The sequence below is a fragment of the Opisthorchis viverrini genome (genome assembly GCF_000715545.1).
Source record: "Opisthorchis viverrini unplaced genomic scaffold opera_v5_20, whole genome shotgun sequence".
NCBI classification, from domain to species: Eukaryota; Metazoa; Platyhelminthes; class Trematoda; order Opisthorchiida; family Opisthorchiidae; genus Opisthorchis; species Opisthorchis viverrini.
In genome coordinates, this window is record NW_008751676.1 from 1,729,452 (window position 1) to 1,743,234 (window position 13,783).

The 13,783-nt window shown below is 45.4% G+C and overlaps 2 protein-coding genes across 2 annotated transcripts in view; one reads left to right on the forward strand and one right to left on the reverse strand.

The window, feature by feature from the left end:
* Window positions 1-281: 281 nt before the first annotated feature.
* Window positions 282-13,783, reverse strand: part of T265_12876 (hypothetical protein) — a gene marked incomplete at both ends in the record, with an annotated part of 27,655 nt that continues 14,153 nt past the window's right edge. The window contains 2 exons of the mRNA XM_009165978.1: window positions 282-743; window positions 7,031-7,129. Of these exons, the coding sequence (XP_009164242.1) occupies window positions 637-743; window positions 7,031-7,129 (206 nt within the window). The remainder of the gene's footprint in view (window positions 744-7,030; window positions 7,130-13,783) is intronic.
* The window catches only part of T265_01829 (hypothetical protein), a gene marked incomplete at both ends in the record, with an annotated part of 7,341 nt that continues 6,160 nt past the window's right edge, over window positions 12,603-13,783 (forward strand). The window contains one exon of the mRNA XM_009165939.1: window positions 12,603-12,792. Coding sequence (XP_009164203.1) covers window positions 12,603-12,792 — 190 coding nt within the window. The remainder of the gene's footprint in view (window positions 12,793-13,783) is intronic.

Here is a 13,783-nt window from a genome sequence, read left to right on the forward strand (position 1 = left end):
GGTACACAAACCGCCACATCACGGTAAGGTGGTCTCTTCATGACGGAGCATGCTTTTGCTAAAGCTGTTCTCAAAAAAAGTCTGAAATTAGTAAGTTGCCACATTGGTGCGTATCAAAATGCCGACTGTTACGTGCTGGCCTGAGACAAGCTCGTACGGTAAAAAGCAAATAACCTCAGTATGAATCGCGATGACTCCTTATATCACATAAAATTAGTGCTAGCCCCTAGGTGGCCCGAAGGAAAGCGACTGACACATGTTTTACAAATCAACTCTACGTTTGGAAATTCACCTCATCTGAACTATTAGAAATCAGGAAGACAAGTGCTACGGAATTACAAATGATACGGAGCACATAAAAATACAAGTTAAGGCTGGGAACCAAATGGAGACAAGTCAGCTCAGACCTCTTCAAACATTTCGTAGACGACGCACAAAAATGTACAAGTAAAAAACGGATAGAAAGTCACCGAGACGTAATTGGACAAAAAAATTACGAGGCTGACTTGCAGAAAAACGACAATTGTTTGTGCTTTCGAATAGTTCCTGGGTTGCAAGGAACATAACCACTCGGAAATGGATGTTGCTTCTCATGAAACAAATCGAAAAGTGGGGGTCACAGATGATACAGCAACATCAACTGGTACCAAAGTAGCGCTGACCAAAGTGAGTCGGAACAACCGGGTGCACCTCTGACGTGACAACGCGCAACACAGGATTGCGAACAAGGACGTTCCTGAGTCCTAAAGAAAAATAAAGCGAGAGACGCTAAACAGCGCATATGCGAGCACAAGATACGACAGAGGTCCTACTGTTCAACGCAACATGACTGGGAGAGAATTCTCCATAAAAGCCAGCCGGCCAGTCACGGAAAAAAGTCACTTCAAAAGCAAGTCAACTTACAAGCTGAGCTGCCGAAAAGGCCTTCGGGAGCTGCAGTTACGACATTTTCCGTCTGCTGATTTGAATATTGAATGCAAACAATAACTTTCATTTAATACGTGTCGACCAGAAAAACCCTACTACGAACCACTGGTGACGGAATGGCGCATACTTAAGGGGTATACCAACAACCTCAAGTGCCAACCATGTGGTTACAAGAGGACAAATAAGATGAACTTCCTGACTTCCTGTTTGTGGAATTGCAATAACCCCAGTTAGAACGTCTTTTGGCATTATTATAACGCCATGAGTTGACCGGTTCTTCGCATTGAATGGTAATCTTTACTCAACCAAGTTCGTTTCCTGATCGGCATCAGAACTTTCAAGTGTACAAGTACAGGACACGCACAGATGTCCAGACACTGATACCTACATGGTGTGTTGTACGTTCATGAGGAGATCTGAACCTACTTTGGAGCAATCAACCTAAACTGTGTGACAAATAATTCAAACCTAATCCGTCCCTGTTGGTGTGCACCTAAAGGGACGTGCCAGGCGTTTGTGCCAATGTACTTCAAGGAATATTCGACGAGGATGTGCTCACATTACAGGTCCAAAGGAATTTTTGCCGTAAGGCAAAACTTCTTTGGTGAGACCTCAAAAAGGCCAACCGGACCGGTATTACTAAGGAGGAAGTCATACTTTAGAAAGATAAATAGCCTGACACTTGTGAATGCTGTGCATGACCAAACGACCATTTTAAAGGAGGACCGAGCACCGCGTCAGACGAAAATGCACTGTTCAAGTAATGACCGCATTAGTCACCATGAGTCTTGAAAAATTCCGAAGGACCGCGTGATAGCAGCATTCTCTCAGTATCCAGTCGCCACACGCAATCGGAGTGCGCATCCAAGTGCACTTCATATAGTTTGCTTGACGGATTAAATACCAGTCTTGGTATTAAACAGTGGGACAAATAGCGGCAGAAAATTGGGTAAGAGGCAGCGAATTCTACAGAATCAAGCTCAGTACACCAGAAAGTATCGAAGAGAGTGATAAGTTGGCAGCCACACACACGACTGGCCATTACCTACAGTTTGGAAGCTGGAGAACAAATCTAGAGCTAGAAAGTACGTCAAGGAACATCCAAAGTTCGTCGATTCAGTATAGTAGCAGAGCTGGTCAGAATCCCTATGCATCTACTTGTTTTTTATTTCACGGATCAGTCAATAATGTTCCGCTTCAAACGTGTTCAGTCCTTCGCTATGATAGAGCCCAAAATAAAAGCGCATGCTAGACTGTACGCCGTGGAGAACCCAGTAAAATGGGCAATCTGTCAGCACGCTACAACGGTCGTAATCTAAATTAACGTTAGCTTGGCCGTGGCAAGCTTTCAAAGAAACTGCTGAGTACAGTACTGAGTAGTACTGAGTACTATCAGTGACCGATTGCGCGATTCACGCTTCAGTAGGCATCAATGTGTGAATGGCCGGTGTAAACCATTGACAAGTAGCGCACCTAAGTACCATTCATTCTTTTGTCACATTTTGTTGAACTGTTCCCGTTGTGATTGTGAGTGTTGATGTAAGCAGTACCACGAACACGTTGTGCTAAAGGTGTCAGGCTGATTAGCATTTTCACTTGCCCTTGGAACCAGAAAGACAGATGGATCGGCACTTAAAGGTAAACTCTCGGTAGAAACGAGAGTTCACCGCCCTCAAAAATGCGCACTCGGCAATCGATAACATCCGCTACCCGCTAATAAACATGAGTTTATAAAGTACCTGACCGAACAACCTTGATTTCTACACACATCTTGTGTTCGGCGTCTACTGGAACGCCAACTAGGTACACATTCCATTTGCTTTTTGGCACGTACCACACACGGTACCACTGGCTGTTTAGTCACAATCGACGCAGCTTTGTTGATCACTAGTCCACAAGCAAAATGACCTAGATTCCAATGAGGTACACAATAAAGTAAGTCTGAGAGTGCAAGCATGTTGCTTGCGCTAACTTCCGTCTCAACATTCCCGTTTAGCACGTCAGCTTAGGATAGGATCGACCTGATAAAGAGACTCATGCAATCAAGTGTATTAGTTATATATGAACGCACCGAAAAGGACTGGTTTCCTGAACCCTAATATTAGTTCTGATTTGCAACAAAATGTGGAAAACACTTTTCATCCGCGTCATACTAAGACCATTGTGAAGCCACAATCGATTTAGAGATATTCGGTGTGACGTTTGGTACCGAGTTCATCAGAGAAACGAAACTAGATTATTGCGATTTCATTGATGTGAGAAGCGCACAACCACCGACAGAAAAAAGTGAGTTCCAATGTCCAGGAGCGATTGGCAGACAGGAGTTAAAGTTGATCCACATCCGAAACTTCCAGAGTTCTAGTGCACGAGTACCTGAAGCTTCTTAGTGCGCGAACGTTCATGTACAAATCCGTTTCGCAAGAACGGTGCATTAATAAAGGGGAAGCTGAAGACAACACTGGACTAATGATGAACAATGGAGATGAAGGAAGAGACTAACGACTAGCTCAAAAACAACCGAATTTCGTAAGCCACAGGCTGCAAAGCAATGCTGAGTGTTGTGTAGTTCCCAGTCGCAGAAGCTGGCAACCATGTCAGAAATCACTGGTTTCTGGTTTTAAACCCAAAAATGCTGGAGATGAATCTTAACTTTTAAACCTAAACGACCATTATTTGAAACGGTGTGGACGGACGAGGAAAGGATAAGCTTTTGAATTACTGTAAGCTTACTGCAGCTAAAAACTAGTTCACAACGGTGGACTAGTTTTCGGACGAAAGTATGTTCAACCTCATTGTGTGAATCAACAGGGAATTCTAGGGATCTTCTTCGTTTGTCCTCGTAAAGCTGAATTTGTGTACATCCAGGCTAGCACTCAACCTTGGATGTCATTTTTCCAAAAAAATACATTTTACTGCAACTAAATGAGGTTACCTTTGGCCACATCTTTTCATCCGTTGGCATGGTGATCAGCACCAAACCAAACACGCGCAATTTTCTTCAGTGTTGTACTTCTCTGGGCCTAATTGATGTTATAATTGTACCCGAGTAGCGGTGTCACCCACTTAAGCCATATACTCAACGGCTCGACTACAATGTATTTGGGATGTGGTCATTGAAACAAGACGTTTCACTCACAATCGCACAATCCACAATGCTTGTACACGAAAAACCGATCAACGATGAAAGGTCATCTCAACAGGCTATGCCGATTCGTATGGCTGGGTGTGCTGTAAGTCTCGATTCAATATTCCGAGGCTGTCGGTCTAGCAATTCGTTGATGCTCACGAAATGCTGATGTATAGGCGATTGCAACTTGTTTGACTGACGATAATAGACCCTCCGAATGAGTGTCTTCGAGTAGAATTAAGCAAATGGAAGCATAGTACACGGAAACACGTTCCGCAACAAAACATTATTGGCCAGCAGAGTTTAATCACATGAATTTCAAGTGAGCTTCGTTTTCGACCCACTTACCCGATAGGGCTGAGTGAACAGCCTTGGAGGTTCAACCAAACAAATATAAGCAACGCAGCTTACTAACTTTCCACCGGGCAGTATGACTACTAACTAGAAGCCCCAAGTGAAACAAACCTGATTGTCTGTCTTTTCCTGAAGAAAAATACTACTCACAAAGTTACATGAGACTTCCTGACACCCATGACCTGTTTCGCTCCTCTGGGGGTTCACGAGACAAGCGCGAACTTCAAACTCACATTCTACTTGAACGCTAAACTAGCTCATGGAGGCGACTTCTCCGGCCTAGGCTTCTCCCAGCCCTCATGCATCCTTCTGGTGACATAAAAGGTAGGCACCAAAAGAGTGCTACAGCAGAATGGTTTTTACAGGTCGAAGAAATATCAAAAGCATTGCACAGCACGTCGCAAGCCCGTTAGATTTCATTGCTATTTTACCTGGGTATATTGGGCGTACTGCCTACTAAGGTGAAGAAAGGCATTATGACAAATGTACCAAGCGTGTATCAACGGCTCCAAGGATGTCAAGCCAAAAATATATAACAACTACTACTTTTTGAGAGCATCCATTCGGTAATTTATCACTACGTTAGTTTGTGCCCAAGTTGTTCCAATTTTACCGACTTTTGGAATGTGATCCTCGGTCCAACCAGCTGGTGCTTCGTCCAGACGACCCGCTAAGTACCGCTAAATAGTCCAAGCTATCGACTCTCCTTCATGCGAGGTTTTCAAAAACATTTCATAAGAATTAAAAGCTCACAATGTCTGATCAAATTTCCTATACTTAGGTATTGTCCGCAAGTTGCTTGTTGGAAACTTGTAAAGGTCAAGCTTGACTAATCGCAGTGGAACGAATTTTTTTTCATATTATTTTTAGTGAAAGTATCAATATTCCGTAGTTTTTTATACCTTTATCGAGAGCATAACCTGTTGATTTGAATAGAACACAACATCTAATATTTTGCTACAAAAAGTTGCGCCTAGAGCATGCGGTCAGGTATGATCGCCACAGCCGTAGCTGGGTTGACCTTGTTCCGAATTTCAAATTACGTTTCCATTTGCCCCAACTTTTGCATCTGTTGTCACACAAAACATGAAAGCTATCATGTGAAACCATAGTTGTCCTATACTTTTGTCACGGGATGTATTTTTATCTTTGAAACAGCAATTTCGGTTATTTTGTTTGAAAGTGCTTTGGGTAACTCGAGTAACGGTCACGTAAGTCTATTGCGATGATGTCCATCAGGCCTGTGGGAATCCTCGATGCGAAATTAGTTGTGTTTACATCGAGAGGAACTAGTCCAAGTATCTCGGCAACACATTTTTTAAAATACTTAATGACCTTTGTAATGTACTACTCATAAGGTTGCGTTGCTGAAAATCCATCCACAGCCCACGACCGGTTTCACCCTTTTTGGGGCACATCAGGTAGGCGCAGTCCCCGGGTTACGTCAACCTTATGTTTTAGTTGGAAACAAATTGCACGAACTTAGCGAGGCGGCCTGGTGCAGCACATTCAGTTACCTGAGAACATCACAATCGAGAAATTCAGTTGAGTTCCAGGTGGGTCTCTCGAAAAACCAAATTAGTTTGCAAATGAGTGTATATTTACTTAGTGACCTGTACAAAATGCACTATTCTGTACGATCAGACCGACCAGAGGCTTATTCATAGTGTTTCCGGTTGTTAAAAGCGGAATTTTTCCACAGCTAACGGTGTTCAGAACGACTCGGTTTTGCTGCTGATGGGCCTAGTAACATGACTTGAAGTGAAGAGCAGAAGGTGCTCGAGAAATACACTCATTTGCAAATCAATTTGGTTTTCACGCGAGACTCAATCGAATCTCTCGTTTATGATGTCCTCCAGCTGAATGTGCTGCACACAGGCCGCCTCATGATTCAGTTGGCACGATATTCGAGATATCGCAGTATATTTTCATAAAGGAAACTACTCACAAGCAGAAGGTGCTGTCCCAAGAAAAAAAAACAGAACACTGTGCCACCCCATCATATATTTTGATTACCTTAACCGGTTGAGACACGCAAGACTTCAACTACAGCAGATTCCAATAAGGGTTAAACCGTGTGATAGACTTAATAGAGGGTGATAAACGTGAAGTATTCAGTTCCCCAGTAATAACAATAATAATAATAATAATAACAATAATAGTCGTTCAGCTGTAATACCCTCACGGTTCCCAGCTACCGTGCCACCCGAAGGCCCCGCGAGGGCTGAGATACTGCCAGGTTGCCCAAGCCTAGACAGGAGCAGTCGATATGCAGAGGTCGGGTTCGAACTACAGACCCTTCGGTCAGTAAACCTGCGCGTTTGATTGTTGGTCTGTTCGCCGAGCTTGGCAGTTGGATTGCAAACGTTTCATCACTAATCGAGGTGACATCGTCAGTGCAGGATTGAGTGGGACCTGCGCTTTAAACACTCAGCCATCTCAGGGTCTTTAGTTCCCAAAATATGAGGCCAATCAAAATCAATCGGACTGATAACACCACCGAATGAAAACAAAGAAAGACGGTCTAAATGGGACCATTCACTTTCTGGTGACTATGACGCAACCCTCCAAACCAAGAACTATGATACGATTTTTTCACCTAAAGACCTGAGGTATACTCACCTTCGGGTGACACAAACAGTGTGAGCAAAATCACGTTTTCCATCGGAACGTCGTACGTCCTGAGTACATCAAGTGCCTTGAGCACGGTGTTTCCTGAGCCTTACAATGAGAAAAATTAAAAATGCCCAATTACTGAGCCATGTGAAAAGTTTCAAACTGAAGTCTAGTACAGTGTCAAAGTGACAGAAGACGTTTTGCTGACACAAGCCCTAGACGGGAGAATCTGTGTTTAGTCGATAAACCGCTTCCGAGAGATGATAATGAACGCCAATAACGTGAAAGCAAATTCGTCACCGAAATAACATTGTGAATAGACAGGCTCCGATCACTTTAAATACCTGGAAAGGTCTTCCTCATGCTAAGCTGAGGTGCCGACCTCAATTTTGACCAGCACGGAGTAGTGCTGCCAAAACGGCAACCTGAAGCTACTGGGCCTCCCATCTAAACAGGAATTTTTTTTATTATTTTATTATGGCTGATCTACACAATAGAGTGGTTGCTTGCACCTTTATCTGGTATGGGATAAGGTCGAAAAGATAGAAGTAAGTGATGTTTTACTTCCTAGGGGAAGTAAACTCAGCTACTTCACAGGACCTGCTGGTTCGAGCTTTGAACAACGGTGGTAGTTATTAACCAACAACCTCGATATTTTTAGCATTCCGTCTTATAACCGTGCTTTGGAAATGCGAGTGAAACTGACACACTCAAACCGGATTGGAATATCTCAGTAACCTGGATAGTGCTGCGTAGCAAGCAGTGTCATGGTGCACATCTCGGTGTAAGCTTTATGATTTTTCGGTCGGCTTATCTCTGCGATTTGTTGTTAACTTTATGGCCATGTACAATGCTGACAAGGTGGAAGTCTTAAACATAACTTTCCGGACGTCTCGCTGGCTACATAGCTGACTCACGCACCAATTTTTTTCCGGGATTCCACGTTGAGCGGACTTGTTTTACTCGTAAGCCATGGTGACTTTAAGGGTGATGAGCGAAGTTACTTTCTGGATGCTGAGAGACACCTGCAATCTAGTCCAATAAAGTTCAATATTCATTACCCCTCTCGCTCTAAAAACTGTGGTAATTCCGGTAAAAAGTTCAGAACGTATCGGTAACCAGTCAATTACGGCCGATCCATGAATCCATCTTATAGGTGACTGTTGTATGGAAGTGAAGGCGCACAGACAACAGTAAGACTACAGCTTTTGATGGCAGGGCGATCCATAAAGGGGACTCTCTTGAAAATGAACACATTGTTCATGGGCTGGGTTAACGCAACACCGTACTGATTGATGTTATCGAACCGTGATCTAGTCAGTAACAGATAGAAGTGTCTAGGATGGTTACGCATTCCGAACAGTGAGGATTTCGCGCTTCCAATGTGATAGTGGTTGGCTTGGCTTCTGAAGTCTAGGTGCATGATATTTTGGTTACAGGAAAACCACTGCGTCGTCCAACAGCGAGCCGTGTGCCCGACACTATTCGGATATATTATCGTCCTCAGACTGACGACTTAGAGGATTTAGCAAGGAACGCGCGTGGCAAGAGAACTTGATATATGAGATCGAATCAACAAGACACTGAAAAATCTCATGGCTGTCTTGGAGACTTTTCTGCATTGTTGGAGGCTAGCTGATCTTTACAGCCTCAGTTCAAAAGACAAAATAGGACTTACCACTCGCCTTTCCTGATCAATGCTTTAAACTCCTTTGGTTCTAAGGAAGCCTGCCGAGAAGTGTCTGATTGTGTATATCTATACTCAAGTGCCATCATGCTGCTGGTCCTGACGAGCTTCCACTCGCTCTGTTGAAAAGTGGCGGGAGACTTCTCAGCCTGTGTCTGTTTATTTGGGTCTAACTGGGAGAAACAGACCATCCTAGACAACTGGGGTGAGTCGACAGCAGTGCCATTTTAAAAAAGGATACTTGCAGTGAATGTAGTAACCAGAGGTGTCAGCTTGACTTCTACTATGACACTGTGTCACTGGTTGCTTTTTGTCTTACGGTTGCACGCAAACCTTTGACTCGTGAGAATCAAGCGGGATTTCGACCGGTATTGACCACAGCTTCACATCCCACCAGGTGTTAGAGCAACGTCATACGTACAGATGACCCACAATCTTGGCATTCCTTGATTTCAAGGGTGTGTTCGATTCTGTCGACCGACCAGTGCAGTTAACTACACTTGCCCAACAGGGTATCTCCATAAGTTTTTGAACATAACCTGATCCTTATATTAATATACTTCAAGGCGGGTGTGCGGTGTGCGCTCCAAAAGCTTCCCTACAAAAAGTGGTGTTCGACAAGAATATGCACTCTCTCCATTCTTGTTTAACTTCATCATTGATAAAACACTGAGGCAAACGCTGGGAGGTCTTCAAAACCCCGGTGTTCAAATTGTTGCTGGTGTGAGCCTTGTCGATCTGGAGTACACAGATGATATCGCACTCATGTGTGAAGACCCAGCCGAAGCACAAGCCCTGTTGAACGGACTGATCACCATAATACCATCTTTTGACGTGCGCCTTGCACACTCAAAGTGCGAAGTCATGCTTCAGAACGTGCAGTCTTTGAACATACCCCTTACAATTCAAGGAGAATCATTGGAAATTGTGCAAAACCTCACATACCTCGGTAGTTGTATTAGCTCTGACGGAAATGTGTCCGTTGAACTCACGGCAAGTCTCAAAGGCTCGAATCACGTTTGCCAATTTGCGTCCCACGTGCAGTCAAGAAGGCATATCATTGGGTTTTAATAGTCGCGCGTGCCAGGCTACAGTAAGGGCGAGACGTGGTCTCTGCGGACAGATGTGAGGTGTCTTGAGGTTTTTCACCACCGATGCCTCAGAATCGTTGCTGGTGTCACGCGGATTCAGCATCTTAGTTTTGAGGTAATTAGAAAACGTGTATTTGATTGTGTAGTAGGCTCTTAAATCGGGGAAAACATCCAGCACCACCGACTACGATGGCTCGATCATGTGCTACACATGCCGAAACACCGTCTACCGAGACAAGTGTTGTTCTCCGTGCCTCCTTCAAAATGGCGCAAACCGCGTGGCAGACAACGCATGACTTCGCAAAGGGGCATGAAAGAGATCATGAAAGAGATCACTTGTACGCTGCTGCTTTTCATTGCGCTTTTCAGGTGTACGCTAAATGCTAGATATGGCCTCTACGGATAGATGATGTGGGGCGTCTTCCGGTTTTCGACCACTCATGCCTCAGAAGCGTGGCTGGTTATGGATGGCGTCAGGGTGTTAGTAACGAGGTGATTGGAAAATGGGTATTTGGTTATGCTGCAGGCACTCCAATCCGAGAAAACATCCACCATAATCGACTACGATGGCTCGGTCATGTGCTGCTCATGCCGAAACACCGTCTACCGAGACCAGTGTTTTTGTCCGTGCCTCCTTCAGGATGGCGCAAACCATGAGGTGGGCAGCACATGACTTAGTAGAAAGGCGTTAAAGATATCACGGAGAGCTTGGTTGTTGTTGGTGTTGTACGCCTTCTAGGATGGGTCCGCGTGACCTCGTCTGCATGGCTGGAGACGTTGCAAGAAATGGCGGTCAATCGATGTCAGTGGCGTTCTGGCTGTCAGTTTTTTTCCAGATTGTCTGATTAAGCTGTTGGAGGTGTAGGCCCATCCTCTATTTTCAGCTCATGTACTACAGTTATTAGACGATTAAAGCGTACATTACGTCTTCCTATTCTGTCTCCTTTCTAATCCCGTCCTGAAACTACTCGACTCTCGCAACACTAGGGTGAAAAGAAGAGAAAAAGAGTGGGTGAGGGAGGGAACCTATTGCAGACCTATGTCAAGCATTCTGATGGGCCTACACCTCCAACAGCTTAATCAGACAATCTGGAAAAAAACTGACAGCCAGAACGCCACTGACATCGATTGACCGCCATTTCTTGCAACGTCTCCAGCCATGCAGACGAGGTCACGCGGACCCATCCTAGAAGGCGTACAACACCAACAACAACCAAGCTCTCCGTGATATCTTTAACGCCTTTCTACTAAGTCATGTGCTGCCCACCTCATGGTTTGCGCCATCCTGAAGGAGGCACGGACAAAAACACTGGTCTCGGTAGACGGTGTTTCGGCATGAGCAGCACATGACCGAGCCATCGTAGTCGATTATGGTGGATGTTTTCTCGGATTGGAGTACCTGCAGCATAACCAAATACCCATTTTCCAATCACCTCGTTACTAACACCCTGACGCCATCCATAACCAGCCACGCTTCTGAGGCATGAGTGGTCGAAAACCGGAAGACGCCCCACATCATCTATCCGTAGAGGCCATATCTAGCATTTAGCGTACATCTGAAAAGCGCAATGAAAAGCAGCAGCGTACAAGTGCATGGTCGGAGTCCACGCTGGTGTTCCAGAAGGAGCGGCAGGCGGTGATCGACCTTCGCCACCGATAACTGACGGCGTTGTGGTCTATCTGGATTCGGCGCTAGTTTGATGGTGGACGCCACGTTGTCAAGCGATTTCCACTGTTTCGGAGCGTTCGCATTGTAAAGGAACAGTCAGTTATCGGCACACATCTGAAGTAAGCGGCCTCCGTTGTCCGTGCGTCCCGTGTCCAAACCAGGACGACCACCCAATCGGGCCTCAGCAGCGCTTAGTCTATCTACCTGGGCGTCCATTTCGCCAGCAATCACAACGATATCTGAGCTTTTAGCCTGCTTTAGAAGGGCACCTAGAGCGTCATAGAAACGGTCCTTGACAGATTCAGAGCTACGGTCATAGCGTAAGCAGAAACAATAAACAGGGTGCGATGAACCTCACATTTTCTAGATTCTCTCATAGCTGTTGCCAAACGAACCACACAGAATGAACCATCAACGGGTATCCAATCAAGCAGAGACGCTTTCGTTCGGTCGCCCAATACAATACCCACCCCAGCATTCCAACTGCGGAGGCCCCTGCATCACCAGAGGTGCGCAGCCGGAACCTGGAAGAGAGTGAGGGGGCAGTCAGTTCGATCACAGTACTTGCGTCCTGCATCCTCGTTTGTGACAAACAACATAAATAAATGCAGAGGGAATCCAGCGTAGAAGCGAGAGTTACCTGTTGACCTGCTTGCTTCAGTGTGCGAACACTGAAGGTGGCTAGGCAGACAGGCTTTCGGGGTTGCAACTGAACTCGGAATTGCCAAAGCTGCAGCTGAGTGTGACGCAGGGCGAGCAAAACGGTCAGTCCTAGAGCTGGGACCTGCGGAGAAAGTATTCAAATTTGGCCGGGAGAGGGTGAAAGACGGAAGACGTGAAAGTGTAAGAAAGGTGTCAGCGGTAGCATGTTTTCGCTTACCCGCCCTGCTGTATGCAGCAAGTAAGGCAACCCGCCTGATGGCACCACGCGACGGCCGATGTGGCTGAGAATATTGTTAGTTGTGTATGTCATGGTTGTCGGAGGGCTGAAATACTGTCAGGGCACCCACATCTAAACAGGAGGACGATTAGGCTCCTCAACCAAAGCCTTTGGCTCGAAAGCCAAACCGCAAGGCAGTGGTGTTCGGCTGGAAATGCAGGCACATTACCATTTTTACGGAACACGTCGCCATGCATGTTCCAACCCCCAACCTGGAGGGCCAGGAGACTGTGTTCGTTGGACCTCTACCCATGGACCAACCTGGTATGAGAAACTGTGTCGCGCGGACACCGCCCAGTATAGCTCAGTGGGTCGCTGAGGTACACAAACCGCCACATCACGGTAAGGTCGAGTCTCTTCGATGTCAGTGGCGTTCGTGCTGTAAGTATCTATCCAGATTGTCTGATTGGGTGCTTGGAGGTGTGGACACCTCAGAATGCATGACATCGGCAGCACTAGGTCCCCTCCCTCACCCAGTGTTTCGCTATTTTACTCTTGGGCTTTAAGTATAATTAGACGAAACTTATGGTTGTACGACAGTGCAGCATATTGTCAGCACTGATGTTGCTGTCTTGATGATGATGATGGTGGTGGTGGTGGCGATTACTGTGTTGATGATGATGGTGGTGGTGATGATGACGATGGTGTTTTATTTGGCTCTCATGAGTGTAATCCTTTGAGGGGAAACGAAACAGCCGAAAGAGTTCATTTCATACCAGAATCAACGAGAGGTTTTCCATTTGTGTTTTGCAAAAGTAGTTAGACAGGTTCATTAGGATGAGCGAAGAACTGTCGTCTTTCCATAGAAGTGCCAATTCTGTGTTCAGACGTCTTATACGGGGCTAGTTCATATAGTCCTTATACCATTGAATCTCAAGCCGCAGGATCTGGCAGCTGGGTGGTTGACATGTTTGCACTGCCCGAAAATCATCAGGAAACCATTTTAGGTGATGCGACCTTATGATCATTGGTGGTTAATTGGGGAGCAGTCATGGGCCTGCTTAGTAAAAGGAGCGAGGCGAAGCAATGAATCCGTAACGATCGATGTATCCAGCGCAATCCTCGAAGTGGTTACCCAAAAAGCACTTCGCAAAAACAAGCCCGTCTTCACTCTAACAACCACCTGCTGTTCGGCGGGAACTATGTTTGTCCGCCGTAATTTTGCGACAGCTTATATGGCATTTCTTCAAGTGCCCTGGTATTTGGGCCACAGGAGGATTAACAATCAGCTACACATTTAGTTAAGTTCAACGGTATCGTTTTATGGAATAAAAATAGCTAAATATGCAAATCGCGTGCTGCAAGAGTAGGGAATATCAGATTATAATAGCTGAACTATATATATATATATATATATATATATATATGTCAG